The sequence below is a fragment of the Myotis yumanensis genome, unplaced genomic scaffold (genome assembly GCF_028538775.1).
Source record: "Myotis yumanensis isolate MYYU_CA2020_CCGP unplaced genomic scaffold, mMyoYum1.0.hap1 SCAF_16, whole genome shotgun sequence".
NCBI lineage: Eukaryota > Metazoa > Chordata > Mammalia > Chiroptera > Vespertilionidae > Myotis > Myotis yumanensis.
Window position 1 is genome coordinate 52,226,432 of NW_027223767.1, and position 18,325 is coordinate 52,244,756.

Consider the following 18,325-nt stretch of genomic DNA (forward strand, 5'->3'; position numbering starts at 1 on the left):
ACCAAGCTCCGCCCCGAGTGGCCCCGCAGAGCCCGCCGTGCCTGGCTTGAACCCGCTCCCGAGGCGCAGCTGAGCGAGGAACTCGGGGTCCCCAGGTCAGGCCCCACCCAGCGCCTCGCCCATCATGTGACTCTTTCAAAGCTGAAGCTGTGACCACATTGAAAACCAGCGCTGTTGCTGGCCGGTGCGGCTCAGGGGCTGAGCGTCAACCCATGAACCAGGGGGTCAGGGTTCCATTCCCGGGCGGGGCACAGGCCCGGTTGCGGGCTCCATCCCCAGTGTGGGGCGTGCAGGAGGCAGCCGGCCCATGGTTCTCTCTCCTCGTTGATGTTTCTGTCTCTCCCTCCCCCTCTCTCTGACATCAACACAAACATGTATTAAAAGGAACAAAACAAGAAAACAAACACGAGGCCGGAGGAAATGGCCCAAACGTCACAATGGCTGCGCTGGGTGCAGGGCGCAGGCCTCTTCCGTGTCCCAAAGCGTCTCCAGTGTGCGGCCGTCACGTTTAGAAAGAACGAGAGAGACAGCCCCTGACAAGCCATTCAAACCGCCAAAGGCGAGAGCCCAGACATGACACAGCGAAACCCCCCCTCTCTCAGCAACGGCCACCCCAGCAGACCCGTTCCCCCCGGGAGCCGAGACCAGCTGGTCGGTGGCCACACCTGTCCGTCTGTCCTCAGCCGGGAAGAAGACGAGGTGAGAAAGCAGGCGGAGCCCTGGCTGGTGTGGCTCAGTGGAGAGAGCATCGGCCTGTGGACTAAAGGGTCCCAGGTTCGATTCCAGCCAAGGGCACATGCCCGGTTGTGGGCTCAATCTCCCCCCCCCCCCCACCCCGCCCCAGTAGGCGGCTGCTGTGGACACTCCCATGTGGCCGCATCCCTCCGGGCACGCCTCCTGGTCACGGGCCTTCTCCACGTCTGTGTCCTTTGCTGTGTCTTCTGAGGACGCTCACTGGATTTGGGGCCACCTCCTCCAGGATGGCCTCCCCTTGATCCTCACCTTCATCCCGTCTGCAGAGACCCTTCCCAATAAGGGCCCACTCTGGGGTCCGTCGGGGGGACACATGGATTGGGGGGGCTCTGTTCAACCCAGTGCGGACCCGTGTGAAGACACATCTAACTGATTTTCAACACGAGGAAGCTGGGCAGGTGGATGGCTCCGGGGCCCCCCTTCTCAAAGGGCCGGGGGCACTGAGTCAGACGAGGGGTGCGGCCGCCGGCCAGGCCCTCTCCTACCAGCGTTTCCCACTGATCCTCCTTCGCACCCCCGTGTCCGCTGTGCTAAACGCTACTTAGTAGCTCATTAACTTCCTGCGTGAAGACCCCTCTAATTGCACGCTCCCCCCTCCGCCGGCCTCCACTCCCCGCCGCCGCTGACACCTGCCAATCAAGGCTGCAGAGGTCCCAGGGGACCCAATTAGGGGCCCCCTCCCGCCAAACCCGCGCCGGGAAGCGGGATTTCAGCGGAGAGCAAGGAGGTTACGGAGCATCACCCCCGAAAGTCTCTGCTCCCGGACGTAGCTGCTACTTTGAAAGCTCCCGCCTGGGCCCTGCTTCTATTTCAGCGGCGCCGGCAGCTGCCACCCACCCAACGGGGAGATCAGGGACGAACTCTGAGGAGCACCCGCGGGAATCAGCAGAGCCGATGCCTGTGAGCACCCCCACCCAGTGCGGGGGAGGGGGCCGTGCGTTTGGTCCCATCCCCGCACCGCAGGCCGATGCGCCCTCCAGCCGCGCCCCGTGCTCACTGGCACCTCCAGAGGCGCCGGGCACGAGCGCCCAGCCCTGCCCTCGTCCTGCACCCGGAGTCACCATTTCAGAGCGACCCGAGAAGCGCCCCCAAGGCCCGCCCTCCTCAGAAAGGCCCCCCCACCCCCACCCCGAGGGACCAGAGCCGCCGCCCCTGGCACAGCGGGAATGAAGGGGTTTAATCTTGGGACCAACGCCCTGCCCTGCGGGGCCTCCCACTCGCCAGGGAGGCCTGGGCCGGGCCTTCGGGGAGACGTCACCGTCCCGTCCCCGTCCCCGTCCCCGTGAGGGCGACAGGAAGGTCTGCTGAGCAGGAGCCCGCGCCACACCCCGTCTGAGGCCCTTCCCGGGCGGGCGCGGGGGCTGCGTTTGTCAGGACGGGAGGAGCCGGACCGAGGCCAGCTGTCCCCTCTCCCCGCGGCCCCTTCTCTGCAGCCGGGAGCAGAGCCATCTGGGGGGATCTGGTGTCCGTGGGCCCCGGCCCGGGGGTGGGTCAGGCCCCGGGTGGCCGCACCCCTGCCCGAGGCAGGAGGGAGCATCTTCAGGCCACGCCCCCCCCTCCCCGGGCAGCTCCCCGCATTGGGGGGTGGGGGGCAGGCTTCCCTGAGGATGGCTATTTTTAAATCAGAGTAAACAGCCCCGGTGACCGGTGTCCTCCTGGGAGAGCGAGGCTCCCAGCCCTGCCGGCCTCCCTCCTCCGCGGCCCTGGGCGCTGCCCCAGCCGGTTCTGCGGGCAAAGGGCGCTGCGAGGGCCGGGCGGGATGAGGGGACAGCTGGTCAGACCGGCAGGGCCGGCCCCTCCTGAGCCTTTACTCTGTGGCCCCGGGAGGGGGGGGGGGGCCGGCCGGACCCTCTGAGGGTCTTGGCTGACTCCGCGTGCGACCCGAGGGGAGCAGCGTCAGCGCAGGGACCGGCCGCCCAGCCGTCCGAGCGCGACTGAACAGAAACCAAGGAAAGCAAACACGCAGAGGAGAGGGCCCTGAGCCTTCTCTCCTGACTCATGCACCCGCGCGCGTGTGTGTGCCCGTGTGTGTGAGTGTGCCCGCGCGTGTGAGTGTGTGCCTGCGTGTGTGAGTGTGCCCGCGTGTGTGAGTGTGTGCCTGCGTGTGTGAGTGTGTGCCTGCGTGTGTGAGTGTGCACCCCGTGCACGTGAGCATGTGCCCGTGCATGTGAGTGTGCACCTGAATATGTGAGTGTGCGCCCCGAGCATGTGAGCACGTGCCCGTGCATGTGAGCGTGTGCCCGTGCATGTGAGCGTGAGCCCCGTGCATGTGAGCGTGCACCCCGTGCGTGTGAGTGTGCGCCCGTGCATGTGAGTGTGCACCCGTGCGTGTGAGCATGCACCCTGGGCATGTGAGTGTGCACCTGCATATGTGAGTGTGCGCCTGCGCATGTGAGTGTGCACATGTGCGTGTGAGTGTGCGCCCGCGTGTGTGAGCATGCACATGTGCATGCGAGTGCACACATGTTCGTACGTGTGTTGTATACATGTGTTTAGGTGTGCGTGTGAGCTTTCATGTATGTGTGTGCATATTGAGTGTGGTGTGATGTGTACTGTGTGTACTGTGATGTGTTCGTGTGCGTGCACATGTGCCTGTGCATATTGCATGTGCGCTGTGACGCATGTGCGCGTGTGCACACATGTGCACGTGTACTGTGTGACGTGTGTTCAGGGCTGTGCTCGGAGCCAGGGCCCTCCCTCGCCGCCCAGGCCCATGTTCAGTTTCGAAAGGACAAGCAGCCCCCTGGGCCCCAGCCGCAGCCGCTGGGATCGGGGAGGGCAAAGGTCCCGTTCGCCCAGAAATCACGCCTTTATTTGCTCGGAACTTTTCCCCTGACACCTCAGGGAGGCGCCGCCCCCCCCCCACCCCCCCACCCCCCACCCCCCCACCCCCCCCCACCCCCCACCCCCCACCCCCCACCCCCCCCCCCCGGCTCCTGGGCCAGGGGGCAGCTGCCCGTCTGTACGTCCTTCCCCAAGTCACACAAGGGCGCCCCCACCTGGAGACGGCGCTGGGCGGCGGGCCCTCCCTGCTTCAAACTGAAGGCTCTGCGTCAGCCCCAGCCCCGCACTCTGCTCCCGCAGGCACAGTCCCCAGGCGCAGGGGCGGGGGCGGGGGGGGGAGGGGGGCAGGGGGGAGAGGGGACAGCCCCATCCACCCAGCGGCAGAGGCCACGCCCACACAGCCACCTGTGCCCTCCCCCGGCCAGGCTGCTCCCAGGGAGTTTATTTATTTATTTAAATATTTGTAATTGATTTCAGAGAGGAAGGAAGAGGGAGCTAGAAACATCCATGATGAGAGAGAATCACTGCACGCCTCCTACTGGGGACGGAGCCCACAACCCGGGCTGCGCCCTGACCGGGAATCGGGCCGTGGCCTCCTGGTCATCGGTTGGCACTGACCGCTGAGCCACGCCGGCGGGGCTCTCCCGGTGGACTTACATGGCAGCTCAACAAGCCAATGGTAACACAGAGGGGGACCCCAAGCCACAGCTCTGGCCCAGGGAGCCCCCCGGAAGGCTGTGTGTGAGCCGTGCCCTCTCGCGGTGACCCGCCCCGCAGACCCGCGGCCCCTGGCTGTCGGTGGATCCCTCGCAAAATCACAGCCTCGCCTGACGAGCCCGAGCAGTCTGCCCTGACCTGTCCTCCACGTGCCGTGACCCGGAGCTGGCCGGGTGGCCGGTGTCACCCTTCCCCGTCCACGGCCGCCCTCAGCCCAGGCCCCTCGGCCCTCGCGCCGTCCCGCCAGGAAAAGCCCTCCAGGGAGTGAGGGACAGACGGGCTTCCCCGGAGGCGGCTCTGAGGCTGGAGAAGGGAGTGGCAGCGGGAGGGGGCGCTGGGCCGGGCTTTGTCCTCTCACAGACAGGAACCCGGGGGCCCCATGGGCACCCCAACTGTGGGGACCCCACAGGCCCTCCTACGCGGTCCTGCTTCCCCCGGAAGAACACCACTGCGAGCCCAGGGCCGGGGTGGCCCTTTAACACCTGGAGTGGCGTCCTCCAGCCGCCTCCCCGGCCCACCCCGCCCCGCGCTCACTCCTGCGTGGGGTCACGCCCCCGTCCCCGTCACCATCACCCAGGTCCCAGCCTCGAGAGCAGGCTGAGCCGGCCCGAGTCTGTGAGTGACAGAGAGGCCCCAGAACCAACACGACACAGGTGCTGGGAGGGGGACACGGCAGCGCCGCCCGCCACCCGCCCCCCACCACCCCACGACGCCCTAACAGGTGCCTCTCCCCGCCAGGGCTTGGCGAGGCCCAGAGCTCGGGGCGGTTCTATAGGCTTCTCCCGGGGGCGGGCTGCCGCGTCGCTGGGGGACAGGACTGGACCGGCAGGTCATCACAGGCGCGGCGCCCTGTGACTGCGGTGGCGGCTGCTGAGTCACCAGGCATCGGGCTCGGCTGGGCCGTCCGGGGACCGGGACCCCAGCTGTGGGCCCTCGGGGACGCGGGCCTGTGAGAGCCGATTGGGGCTGACCTTCAAGGGGCTCCCCAAGCTCAGTCACGTGTGCTGAGCTGTTTCGGCCCCGAGGCTTTGCAACGGAGCCCCTCGGGCAGTGGGGCCCTGGCCCAGGCGCCCGGCCCCCGGCCCCCCCACCCCCGGCCCCCGCTGCTTTGCTCCGAGGCAGCAGGGAGGGTGTTTGGGGCCCGGCCCGGGCCACACGGGGGGGCTGAGCTGCATGTCCAGCTAACGGGGTGGGGACGAGGAAACATGCCCCTGGCCGGGACCCACTGAGACAGCACTAATGACACTATTGTCACGAGAGCAGGGCGCCCAGCCAAGCCCACTCCGGACAAGGCTGCCCTGAGACCCGGCGGGCCGTGCCCGGGGTCAGCGCCTCCACGGGGGCGTGACAAGGACAGGACACAGGCCACGTCCCTGTGCCCGCTGATCCTGGCTGACCCCACCCCATCCTGGGTCTGACATCAGCCGGTGCCCCTGCCCCGAGGCCCGGAGGCCAGAGGCCAAGCCTGGGGAGGCCGCCATGCCGACAGCTCTGCCCCAGGCACCGGAGAGGAGGTGGAGAGTCAGGCGGGCGCGTCAGCCGGAAATAGAGACGGAGCCAGGGAAGGACCGGCCAGTGGCCCTCGGCCCAGGGAGCCAGCTGGGGTCTGAGCGGCTGGGGTCTGAGCGGCTGGGGTCTGAGCCGGCTGGGGTCTGAGCCGGCTGGGCACCAGCAGCACAACCCGCCGGAAAAGAAACCCAGCTCCGGCCTGGCCGGCGTGGCTCAGTGGTTGAACGTTAACCTCTGAACCAGGTCAGGGTTCGATTCCCAGTCGGGGCACAGGCCCGGGTTGCGGGCTCCATCCCGAGTGTGGGGCGGGCAGGAGGCAGCCGATCCATGATTCTCTCTCATCATTGATGTTTCTCTCTCCCTCTCCCTCTCCCTCCCTGAAATCAATAAAAATATATTTTTAAAAAAAGAGCAGGTGGGAAGAGGGAAGGGGAGGGGGAGAGGCAGGGGGAGGGGGGAGGACAGGGCCACCCCGGGAGGGCGGGGGGACTTCCTCTCCAGGCGGCCTATGGCTCTCACAGCGGGGGCGCCTGGGCTGGGGGTGGCCGGGCCAGGGCAGTGGACGCCCCTGCTCCTCTGGGGGAAGCCTGCCACCTGCTGGGCACACAGATCCCTCCAGGAAGGGCCGCCTCCGGGAACATGGAGCGCAAAGGTGGTGCCGCAGCCTCGTCCTTCGTCCTCTGGGGACGAGCAGGAAGTGGTGGCCACACAGACCCACCGCGGGGGCTGCAGGGAACGGCCCTCACTTCGCAGGGAGCGGGCCCAGGGGGACCTCGGTGCCGCGTCCACAGCAGCCTGTCCGGTTGGCGCCTCCCCGCGCGGGGCACACTCCGTGGTCCCTGCACCCCGGTGGGGCCGTGGACGGAGACCCCGGGTGCCCGGCTCCGGCCGCCACAGCTGCCACGCCACCAAGTGCGGTTTGGAAGCTCAGGGAACTGTCACTTTCTCTCTTTTTAAAATACATTTGTATTGATTTCAGAAAGGAAGGGAGAGGGAGAGAGAGAAACATCCATGATGAGAGAGAATCATGGATCGCTGCCTCCTGCACGCCCCCCACTGGGGACCGAGCCCGCAACCCGGGCCTGTGCCCTGACCGGGAATCAAACTGAGACCTCCTGGTTCCTAGGTGGACGCGCAGCCCCTGAGCCCTGCCGGCCGGTCGGGCGAGGAACTGTCCCTTCAGAGCCCGTCTGGCTTCAAGACGCGAGACCCACGCTTGTCACGAGGGCCGTCCCGGAAGGTGCCTCTGTCTGTCCCCTCTCCCGGGGACAGCGGCCCGGTGACCCTGTGGTCGCCGGGACTGTGGTCGCCGGGACTGTGGTCGCTGGGACAGCGCCACGCGGAGCACGGGCGGCACACGGAGCTGCTGGTCACCCGACACCTGCCCGGCAGCCCGCCAGGCCCGGAGAGAGGCCGCGGCGACCAAAAATAATCCTGCTGTTTAAATATTTACGGAGGCAGCCGGATCCCAGCCGCCCATCCGCACAGCCGCCCGCCCCGCCCCCAGCCCGGGCTCCTGGGCCACCCCACCTCCCGGGGCCCCTCCCTCCCCGTCCCCGGATGTGGGGGGTCTCCTTCCCAGGACCCACGTGAGCCATGCCGCCTCGTCCCAGGACATGTCCCCTCCGACCCCGATTCCCTGTTCCCCCCACCCCGCAGGCGCCTCCCTCCCGTAGCCTTTCTAGCCCCAAAGCCCCCTGGGAGACGCCCCGCTTCCCTAGAGGAGCTGCCCCCCATTTGGGAAGCCAGCAACTCGCTGAACAGCGGGGTGCGCCCGCCGGAGCCCGGGGACGCAGGAGGTTGGTATGTGCCCACCAGGGCCCCAGGACCTCAGGGCCACGCCTCCTGCGTCTCTCAGAGGAGAAATCGGGGCAGAGAGGGTGAGAACGGGCCAGGCGGAGCGGGCAGAGCCGGTGTGCCCGGCCTGGGCTCCAGGGCCCACATCAGGGCCCCGGGCCGCCACCTGCAGACAAGGAGGCCGGGACCTGCTCGCGCCACTTGCTGTGGGCGGCCGGCGAGGGGCCCGCGTGGCTGGGCCGCGGGGAGACCACACTTTTGGGTCCCCTGAAGCAGGGACCGGTTCTGAGTGTCGGCGGAGGGGCCCCGGGGGCCTTTGGTCCCCGCACACCACGGGCAGGCCACGGCTGAGGGAGCAGAAGGCCTGTGTGACTACGCCCGCCCTCCCCCTGCGGCCCCCGTGTCAGCACCAGCGAGGCGGGGCGGCGGTTGCATCACAGACGGGTCCCCCCAACCCCCCAGGGCATTTCGTCAGCTACGGGCTGCATTGCGACAGCCGCGAGGGCTCCACAGGCACAGGCCCCGGCTCCCGGCAGCTCCCGTGGCCTCAGCTCGGCCCCCAGAGCCACGTGGGCCTCCGCCAGGGCTGCTGACGCCAGAGCGGCCCCTGGGGGGCTCCCCGCCGCCACAGCCCCAGCCCCGCACCCTCGGCCAGGGTTGCATCAGGGTCCCCAGGGCTGTGTGGTTTGTGAGCGACAGCAGTTGCGTTTGCCGGTCTGACATCCGCCAGCACCACGCCGTCCAGGGGAGCCCCTCTTGGGAGGGAGGCCCAGCTGCCTCCTCTCCATGGGGGCGGGGGGAGCAGCTTGGCCTCAGGAGAACCTCGCTCCTGTCACACTGGGCGGTGACGGCAGGAGGGAGGCGTCGGGGCCATTGGACACCCCTACTTCCCCCAAGAAGCCCCCGTCCACCCAGGACAGGGGAGGGGGCACCAGGAGGAAGGGGGTGACCAGGGAACCTTAAAGAAAAGCTGGACGCCAGCCTGCTCAGAGCGGAGCTGGCCGAGCGGCCCGAGCCTCGTGTGCATCGGCGCCTGCCATGGCGGTTCCGGAGCGGGGGGTGGGGGGGTACACGACTCCCAAGGCTCCGTTCCAACGTGGACGGCGAGCATCTCCCGTGGACAGCCCCTCACTCCGACCGCGGGCGAACTGGCCGCATTGTAGGTGCACGGTAACAATAAGATGAGCTTTACGCGCCTCTCTCTCTCTCTCTCTCTTTACTTTTAACACGTTAACGCCATGGCAGTCAGCGGTGCCTGACACTATACTTCCCGTCCGGACCGGCCAGTCACTGGTGCCGCGAGCACATCGGTGACATCGGATATCGCGGGCTGGACGGGAAGGAAGACAAAGCAGGCGGGCGCTTAACGTGTGAAAAACGTGGCTATCAGCCCCGGCTGGTGTGGCTCAGTGGATAGAGCGTCGGCCTGTGGACTGAGGGGTCCCTTGTTGGGTTAGGCACAGGTCAAGGGCACAGGCCCGGGTTGCGGGCTCGATCCCCAGTAGGGGGCGTGCAGGAGGCAGCTGATCCATGATTCTCTCTCATCATTGCTGTTTCTCTTTCCCTCTCCCTTCCTCTCTGAAATCAATAAACATTTTTTAAAAAAAAGAAAATGCACACGAGAACCACGATGAGCCATCAGAATGGGAAAAAAAGGGACCACCCCGGACGCTGGTGAAGATGCCGAGGGGGCCAGTCACGTGTTGCCGGCAGCAGCGGAGAACAGCCCGGCCGCTCTGGGAAACACGCGACCTCCGTGCACACGACCCAGCACTGCGCCCCTGGGAATGCACCCAGAAAAGCCACGCCCGACAAAAGCCCGTACAGGGTGTTCACAGCAGCCTGTTCGTGACCCCAGTCCCCCTCCCTCCCGCCCAGCGGCCTGTTCACGCCTGGGGAGGGTGCGCACACCGTGGGATACGCAGAATAAACAGGCACGGGCCGCCGGTGCGATCACCGGAAGGAGCTCAAGGGGATTATGCGGAAGGAAAGAGCCCGTCCCAAAGGTGGCAAGTGTCCCACCCACTTCCACACAGTTCTCAGCGGTGGGAGGGCGGCGGCCACGTGGCGAGGGAACGAAGCTGCAATGTGCGCCCGCCGCGCGGACTCCACGCTCAGACCGGCGTCCATAGGGCATCCGTTCCCGGACCCACCGCCGCCTCCACACCCCCCTGAACACTTCGTCTCTACGTGACTCACAGCCCCCGCTACAGCGTAACTGCTGCACAGGCAGGTGCCATATTGTGTTGAACAGGGAGGAGGGGTCACAGGAACATGGAGGAGGTGATGTGAGGACGGAGGAGAGGCCACTGGAAGCCGAGGCTGAGATTGAAGGGATGCGGCCAGGAGCCCCCAGAAGCTGAAGAGGCTGCTCAGTGGGAAGCGCAGGCCACCTGGCTCAGGGCGGCGGGCACAGCGGAGGGGGTGGCGTGCGGGTTCCGGAGCGGCTGGGCGGCCTTGTCGCACAGGGTGTCTCATGGGTGCGGGGGGCCCCGCAGCTCAGACGCGGGCCCAGGAGAGCCAGGGGCGGCTGCAGGGCACCGCCCGCCTGCCCTCGGGTCCTGCTCGATGCCTGGGAGCCTGCCCGCTCGCCCTTCCCCGCCCGCCCGTGATTCCCAGCCTCGCTCCCTGCTCCCTCCGTGGGGCGCTCTCTCCCCTCGCTGGGGAAGCCCAGCCAGCCTGCGGGGACCCCTGGGCAGGGTGCACGAGGGCCTGGGAGCAGAAGAGGCTCCGTCTTCCCTGGGGGGACGCGGTGACAAGCGCTGGCAGGTCATTAGCATCACATGCCCCGGGGGCTCTTTCATTAACAAGCAGGGGAGCAGGCGGCGCGCAGGGACTACCTGCTATTTTAACACGCGTTTCACTGTGAGGTTCACATCATGACAGGCGAACGTTTTTTGAAAACCGAGAAAGAAAAAAATTACCGAGTCACGTGATCTTTGCTCCTGGCGCATTTCCCTCACCCTGTGCCGCCCGTACCGCGTCCAGCGGCGGTTTGCCTCGTGTTCACCAATCTCCTGGGAAACCAGACCCGTGTCTCGGTCACACTGGTTGGGGCGCCCGCGGCACGAAGCCCGAGGCTGCGCCTTGGACGGCAGAGCTCCGCTGGGCAGGCTGCCCCACGGGTCAGGCCTCAGCACAGATTTCAGTAGAAGGCTGCCCGGCCGGGTGGCTCAGTGGTCGAGCGTCGACCTAGGAACCAGGAGGTCAGGGTTCGATTCCCGGTCGGGGCACAGGCCCAGGTGGCGGGCTCCATCCCCAGTGTGGGCGTGCAGGAGGCAGCCGATCAGCGATCTCTCTCATCATTGATGATTCTCCCTCTCCCTCTCCTTCCTCTGTGACATTGATAAAGACGCATTTAAAGGGGAACCTGCTGTTTCTGAGACATCGTGAATCCGCGGGCTGCGCACTCGCCCCTCGGGCAGCACTGACCTTCGGGGTCACAGGCCCTTGGGAAGTCGATGGTGCGCCCTCCGCAGGAAAATGCACGCCCCGGAGCCCCCGTGCCAAAGGCAGCATGAGATTCGGGCACACGGCCCCAGTTAAAACCCTGATCTGAGAGAGGGACTGAGCTGGGTGTGTGTCCTCTTCTGTTGAGGGCTTCTTTTTATATACATATATTTTTTCATCGATTTCAGAGAGGAAGGGAGAGGGAGAGAGAAACATCCATGATGAGAGAGGATCATGGACCGGCTGCCTCCTGCACGTCCCCCACTGGGGATCAAGCCCACAACCCGGGCCTGTGCCCTGACCGGGAGTCGAACCCTGACCTCCTGGTTCCTAGGTCGACGCTCAGCCCCTGAGCCGCCCGCGGGTGCTAGGTTCCTTCCCTCTATTGTGCAGGCCCCCGGGACGAACGTCCTCACGCAGGGGCGTCTGGCTTCTGTCACAGATCAGGTCTCAGCGGGAGTTCCAGGAGGCCCTCTGCCTTGGGGGGAGGAGCTGCGTGTCAGTTTGTAACCGGGCCACGCACTTCCCACGGGGCCTGCGGACACGCCACGGGGTGGGGGGTTCACACGGGGTCGACATGTGGGATGCGGGTCCCGCTGTGCTCCATCCTTGCCCAGGGGCCCTTGAGGTGCGCCGGTGCCTTTCGGGACAGAAACAGATGGTCTTGCGGGGGGAGGGGGGGCACACTCACCGCCCCCCAACCCAAGCCTCGATCTCTGACCAGGAAGGCGCGGAGGGAGGAGCACAGAAGCCAGTCCTGCGGGCAGAGCTGGGACCCCGGGGGCAGGGTCCGCGATGAGGCGTTGGGCCTTGGAGGCTCACGGGGTCAAGGACTCCTGGCCTCGCTGTGCTGGGGCTGGTATGTCAGGCGGCCTCGCCATCTAAGACCAGGCCCTGCCGGCTCCCCCCGCCGCAGGCGGCACCGGAATGGGCGAGGCCTCTGGCCCCACTGGTCCTCTGTGATCCACCTGCCACGGAACACGATGTCCGGGGCTCTCGGATGGGGGCGCTGTTCCTCCTCCATCTCCAGCCACTCGCTCAGCCTCCACGTGCAGTTCCGCGGCTCTGCCACTAGAGGGACCCCGGAGCCAGGCTGCCCTCCCCTCTGGGGGACGCAATTCCCAGTGAAATCAGGAGACTTCCTTCCAGGAACAGCTCTGGGTGCACACGTGTCCGCAAAGCCAAGCCCCCTGAGGGGCGCCTGGTCCAACCGGATGCCTGCACTCCGGGGCCTGGGCCCAACGCCGCCCTCTCCGGTGGAGGAGCAGGGACCACGCCCCCTTCCTGTGGGCCCCCTCCCAGCATGGTTCTCACCCCTTCTGCACACCCGGAACCCCTGGGGCTCAGACACTGCCCTTCCCGGGGCCCTGCCCCCATCGATCCTGGTTCCATGGGCCGGGTGCGGGGTGCGGTCTGGGCATGGGGTTTACAAGCTGCCCGGGCGCGGGGGTAGGGATGTCTGTCCTATGGTGGCCAGTACACTGGCCTTTTAGTCCGGGGTTTCCAGTCCCAGCAAGTGCGGGCGATCAGAGGGAGCAGATGGGGGGGGGGGGGTGTCACCCAATGCCCAAGTCTGGCTCCCACGAAAATCACCCGCGGAAAGAATCCAAATTCCAGGCCCCACCCCAGCCCCGCTCAGAAGCCATATCTGCATTTAAAAAATATATATTTGTATTGATTTCAGAGAGGAAGGGAGAGGGAGACGGAAACATCAATGATGAGAATCATGGATCCGCTGCCTCCTGCACGCCCCCCACTGGGGACCCCTGTAACCCAAGCATGTGCCCTGACCGGGAATCGAACCGGGACCTCCTGGTTCATGGGCTGAATTTAAGCCCCAGGAGCCTGCCATGCGCCGCTGGGTCAGGATCCTGGGATCTGGTGCTGAACTGGCCCAAAGCCCAGCCACAGGGGGCTCAGGGGTGCCTCCTGGACAAGGCAGTCTGTGCAGGCCCAGGACCCCACCTCCTGGAGCCCAGCGCAGGGGCTAAGCTCTGAGCGGAGAGATGACGGGGACATTAAGGCGGGGGGGGGGGGGGGGCGGCTCTGCAGCAGGGAGTCTGCAGACAGCACAGGGCGGTGTCCGCTCCGGCTGCAGCGGAGCCACCTGGGCACCGGCGGCCAGGGAAGGAGGCCTGACGCTGCCCCGTGGGCTGGGCCTTGAGGACGGTGCAAGCCGGACACAGAGGCCACCCTGCCCGGTCCCACTTCTGACACAGGGGCCGGAACAGGCGCACCCGAGGAGGCAGGAAGCGGCCCGGTGGGGGCGGGGGCCGGGGCAGGGGCTGGGGCTGGGCGGGGGGGCTGCGAGTTGGGGCAGGGCTTCCTTTGGGGGCGATGAGGAAGTTCTGGAACTGGACAGAGTGACGGTGCAAAACACGGAATGGCCCTGACTTGTAGTTGAAAATGGGCACGTCAGCAAGTGTGTTAGGTGCATTTTAGGACAAAACACACACACACACGTGCAGACACACATGCACACACACACAGAGACACACACACGCACGCACACACCCAGGCTGCGAGCTCAGGTGGTTGGATCCCCACTCAGGGCACACACAGGAGTCAGCCCAGGGATGCATAAGTAAGTGAACAACAAATCGATGTTGCTCTCTCTAAAATCAATAAATTCACATTTAAACATTAAAAAAAAAGAAAACAAGTTCCCGACTCTAGGACCCCGAGTCTGTCTGAGGCGACCAGGACCTCCAGGGAGCTCCGGGCCCTGCACGTCCGACGCTGGGAGCAGATCGCTGTCGTGGGGAGATCGCTGTCCTGGGGCGCCCTGTGCACTGTGGATGCTCACAGCACCCCTGGCCTCCACCTACTGTTGTGACAAATGTCTCCTGCCGTTGTCACGCCCCCTGGGGCAGAATCGCCCCGGTGAGAATCTGCTGGGAACAGCCGGGCATCGGGACTGGATGGAAGGGGCCGGGGGAACCCTCACGGGGCCGGGCTGGAGGAGCACCCAGGACGAGAGGGAGGAGGGGCCAGCAGTGAATTCTCAGGGGAACCCACAGATGAAGATTACGATCCCACCTCGTGAATGAGGAAACGGATTCCCAACAAGATCCCTGGATTCCCAAGCCCAAGCGCCTAAGGAACCAGGCAGCTGAGCAGGCCCGGCCCCGGTCCTCGTCCTGCCACTGAGACCGCGGCCACGGAGCCGTCAGCCACGGGCCCAGCCGCCACGGGCCGTCCACCAGGCCTGCCACCTCTCTAAGCACAGTGCAGACAAGAGCTCAGACACCTGTCTCCCCTCCCCACCCCCCCAGGGTGCTGGACACCAGCAGGTATGGCTGCGTTGCTGCATGGCACCACCAGGGGGCGCTCCAAGGCCCGCAGCGGGCCCCAGGCCGGGGCTTGCGCTTCATTCCCAGCCTGGTTCTCAGGTGGAATCACTTCACCGCTCACCGCGCCTCCTGGGTCCGGGGCCTGGGCCACAGCTGGCTGCCCCTTTGGTATGAACGCCCCGAACGTGGAAAATGTTATCCGTGCACCTCGGGCTTTAATGGAGTACAAGTTACCGAGGGCCCGATATCAGAAAGAATCACAAATTCCTTCCCGCTGAGGCCGCATAGCGTTCCGCGTCCCTGCATCTGCTCCTTGGCTGCCGGGCTCACTGGGTCCCGAGTGACCCCAAGTCTAGTGCGGACCCAGCTGGGCTCCCATCCAGCTTGGCCCGGGGACTGGCTGGGTGGCCCCGGCCCGGCTGGGTTTGCACAAGCCTTGTGTGCGCCCACCTCTGTGGGGCCCTGAGCACCCCAAGGATGCTGCATGGTTGCCATGACAACCACCCCCCATCAGGCCCACCATAGGCATAATCCCCTCCGTGGGCAGACGGGGGCCGCAGCCCCCGCGGGGGGACAGCTGGCCGCTGCAGCAGGAACAGGACAGGGCGCAGGCTCTGTCCTCAGCGCTCCAAGCAGAGCTGGCGACACACCCCACGGTTCCCAGCGTGGCCGGTGTGGCAGCCCCAGACCCAAAAACTCACCTGCTCTCGCCCTCCAGGAACACGGAGCCGCTGCTGTCCACCAGGGCGGCGCTCACGGGCGACAGGCAGAAGGGGGAGGAGAAGGCGTCCGAGTCTGAGTCGAAGGAGCTGTCCCTGCTCACACCCTCGGCCGACAGCTCCATGGAGCCCTCCTCCTCGCCCGCCTCGGGCCGCGGCTCCCGCCCCTCCTCGGTCCCGTTCTGCGAGCTGACCGCGGACAGGATCCCCGAGTCGCTGTGGGCCGGCTGCGAGGCCGGGACGGCGCCGTCCATCCCCAGGCCCTGGGCCAGCTTCTCCCCGTCCTCCGGCGAAGGGCTGATGCACAGGGTGCCCCGGAGGCCCTGGGCCACCACCAGGATGTCCTCGTCTTGGGGGGTGAGGGGGGGCCTTGGCTCCGTGGGGGAGGCCCGGCAGGGAGCGCCCGAGCTCTGGGTGCGCCGGGCCCGCGGACGGGGTGCCTTGCGCACGGGGGAGCCCTCGGGGGTGATGTAGCGCAGCGCCTCCTCGTCCTGCCGCTGGATCCGGGAGTTGGGGACCCAGGCGAGGATGAGGGTGGCCCCCAGCAGCTCATCCTTCTCCATGTACAAGCACAGGTAGCCTGTGGGGGAGGGGGACGGCGGTGAGGGAGGGCCGTGAGGACTGGGGAGCCTGGGGACAGTCGCGCCTGGGATGAGTGACAGCTGCGGGGGTTGCTAAGTGCCCAGGCGAGGACGGGCCGCACCGCCCAGCAGCGGCCTGTCGTGTGCTTTCCTCCCTGGGCCCTCCTCGCGTCCAGAGCCCCACCCTGTCCACCTGGGGTCCACCTGAGGCCTGGAGCCCAGAGCTGTCCTGCCGGGGACCGGTCAGCGCCCCGTCCAGCAGCCACAGCCTGTGGGGAGGGACACAGGACAAAGACTTTCCCACGGGGACGAATTCCAGACGGTGGCTGCCCTACGGGTCTCGTTCAGGTGGCCACCGCCCTCTTGGCACATTTTTCTTCTTTTAAAAAAATATATTCTTACTGATTTCAGAGAGGCAGGGAGAGGGAGAGAGAAACATCGATGGTGAGAGAGAGTCATGGATCGGCGGCCTCCTGCACACCCCGACGGGATGGAGCCCGCAACCCGGGCCTGGGCCCTGACCCGGAATCGACCGTGACCTCCTGGTTCACAGGCGGACGCTCAGCCGCTGAGCCGCGACGGGCGGGCACGTTTCTCTTTAATGCAGCTTCTGGGAGAGGGGCCCGCTGATGGCCGGCAAAGGGCAGTATCTCGGAGGCCGGCAGCGGGTGGGCGGGCTCTCTGGGCTCCTGCACCCTTAGTTTGGGGGGACGGTGGCATTTCCCACGGCAGCACCTGCCATTTCGAGGTGTCCTGATTCCCGGGCCTGTTGCACAGGCCCCCGGCCCCCCCGGCCCCCCGGGCTCTGTTCTGAGAGGTCATCTAGGGCGGGAGCTGGGCCTGTACACGCCTCAGGGCTCTGCCCCACACACGGCTCCCTTTCCGAGAGCTGGAGCTACCGGCCAGCTGTACACGGGGACCAAGTGTTCCCACACCCAGTCACGTGGCTCTGGGACTGGGAGGAGCGCCCAGACCCCTGCCCTCCCGCCCCGCCTGCCATCGCAGCAGGACTCAGCCACAGCCTCCAGGCCACTACACCCAGAACACACGGCCCCCTCAGACCTGGGCCCAGACCTCCCACCCCCCCCAGCACACCTGTCCCTTCACTGGGCAGGTGACCACAGGGTGAAGGTGAGGACAAGTGGGGAAGTGACACCGGAGCCTCTGAAACCTCCCTCCAGGCCTGGACCCCGGCCCCCCTCCCCCCTCCCCTCCCCTCCGCTCGCTCACCTGGGTGGTGCTCCCCCAGGCCCTGCAGCCCCTCGGGCGGGTGCACACACACGTTGTTCTTGGAGTAGATGATCTCCCCGTCCAGGATGGAGGGGGGCCCGCCGGCCCCCGGGGCGAGGGTCAGGAGGTCCGAGGCTCTGGAGGAGGCCCCGCGGAGGAGGCGGCCCAGAGACATGGCGGGGGGTGCTCCCATCCTCCGCTCCCGTGGGCCCCGGCGGGCGCGTCCACACCTACCTGGGGGGGAGGGGGAGATGCATGGGGCCAAGGTCGCGCACTCGGCAGGTGTCCCTGGGCTGCGGCCCGCCCCATGCCCGTCAGCCCCAAACGGACGCCGCTTCACTCCAGGCCAGGCAGCGGGTCTCCGCCCGGCACTCCGCTGGGGCTGGGCCAGCCTGGGCCCCGCAGGATGGAGCACATCCTTGCCGCCCCCCATGCCACTCCCGCCCCCCCCCCCCCCCGCATGCCCCTCCCTCCCCACCGAGCAGCACAACCGGAAATGTCGCCAGATATAGCAAATGTCCCCTGGGTGGGACACCTGCCCGCCCCCGCCCCCCCCCCCCCCCCCCCCCCCGGCTTAGCCACTCGCTGGACACCTGGGCAGGGCCGCTCCTCCCCCACCTCCCCCCAGGCCCACCTCCCGGGAGCCTCCCTGGCGACTCCAGGCCGCGGGGTCTGCCCATCTGTTCCTATTTGATTTTACTGCAGGGCATGCGGCATCCCTGGCCTGTGAGGTCCGGGTGTGTGACCTGGTGACCCAGCATCTGTGTACCTTACAGAGCGATCGCCACACTGCGTCCCGTGGCCACCTGCCACCCCACCTGCCACCCGGTCACTGAGCGAGGGGAGGGCCCTGGGCAGGAAACCTTTGTTCTCCCAGAGCCAGTTCCAGCCCCTGCCCCACCCCCGCCACCTGGGCAGCAGGACAGCCCCGCCCGCCCGGCTCCAACCCTGGGGGGGGGGGGGGCAGTCCTGGGGAGACTGTGCATCTGAGGAAATCAGCCGCAGATATTTGCTCTCTTTGGACAATTCTCACCTATTTGTTTATTTCTTTTGTGTGCGTGTTTTAAACATGTTCTTATTGATTTCAGAGAGGAAGAGAGGGAGTGAGAGATAGAAACATCAATGATGAGAGAGACTCATGGACCAGTTGCCTCCTGCACGCCCCACACTGGGGATGGAGCCCAAAACCCAGGAATGTGCGCTGACCTGGAATGGAACCGTGACCCCCTGGTTCCTGGGTCAAAGCTCAACCACTGAGCCACACCGGCTGGGCCTCATCTATGGTTTAAATGCACTTGTTTGCTGGGGAGCCTGTTCCACTAAATCGAATCTGGTTCCCAGCCCCGGGTCTCTTCAGAAGTGGAGATTCCTTGACCTAATTTTTAAAGCTATTTTTCAAAAAATTATGACATGTGCTCAGAAGTATAAAAACGACCCCACATCCCTGAAATCACACGATCCAGAAATGCCTGTGTGTTTCCTACTCCCTTCC

The 18,325-nt window shown here is 66.3% G+C and overlaps 1 protein-coding gene across 1 annotated transcript in view; it reads right to left on the reverse strand.

The window, feature by feature from the left end:
- TBC1D16 (TBC1 domain family member 16) overlaps window positions 1-18,325 on the reverse strand; it is a 51,437-nt gene that overhangs the window by 24,729 nt on the left and 8,383 nt on the right. The window contains exons 2-3 of the mRNA XM_070393797.1: window positions 16,834-17,067; window positions 15,005-15,602 (exon numbers count right to left, since the gene is read on the reverse strand). Coding sequence (XP_070249898.1) covers window positions 15,005-15,602; window positions 16,834-17,026 — 791 coding nt within the window. The 5' untranslated portion in view covers window positions 17,027-17,067. The remainder of the gene's footprint in view (window positions 1-15,004; window positions 15,603-16,833; window positions 17,068-18,325) is intronic.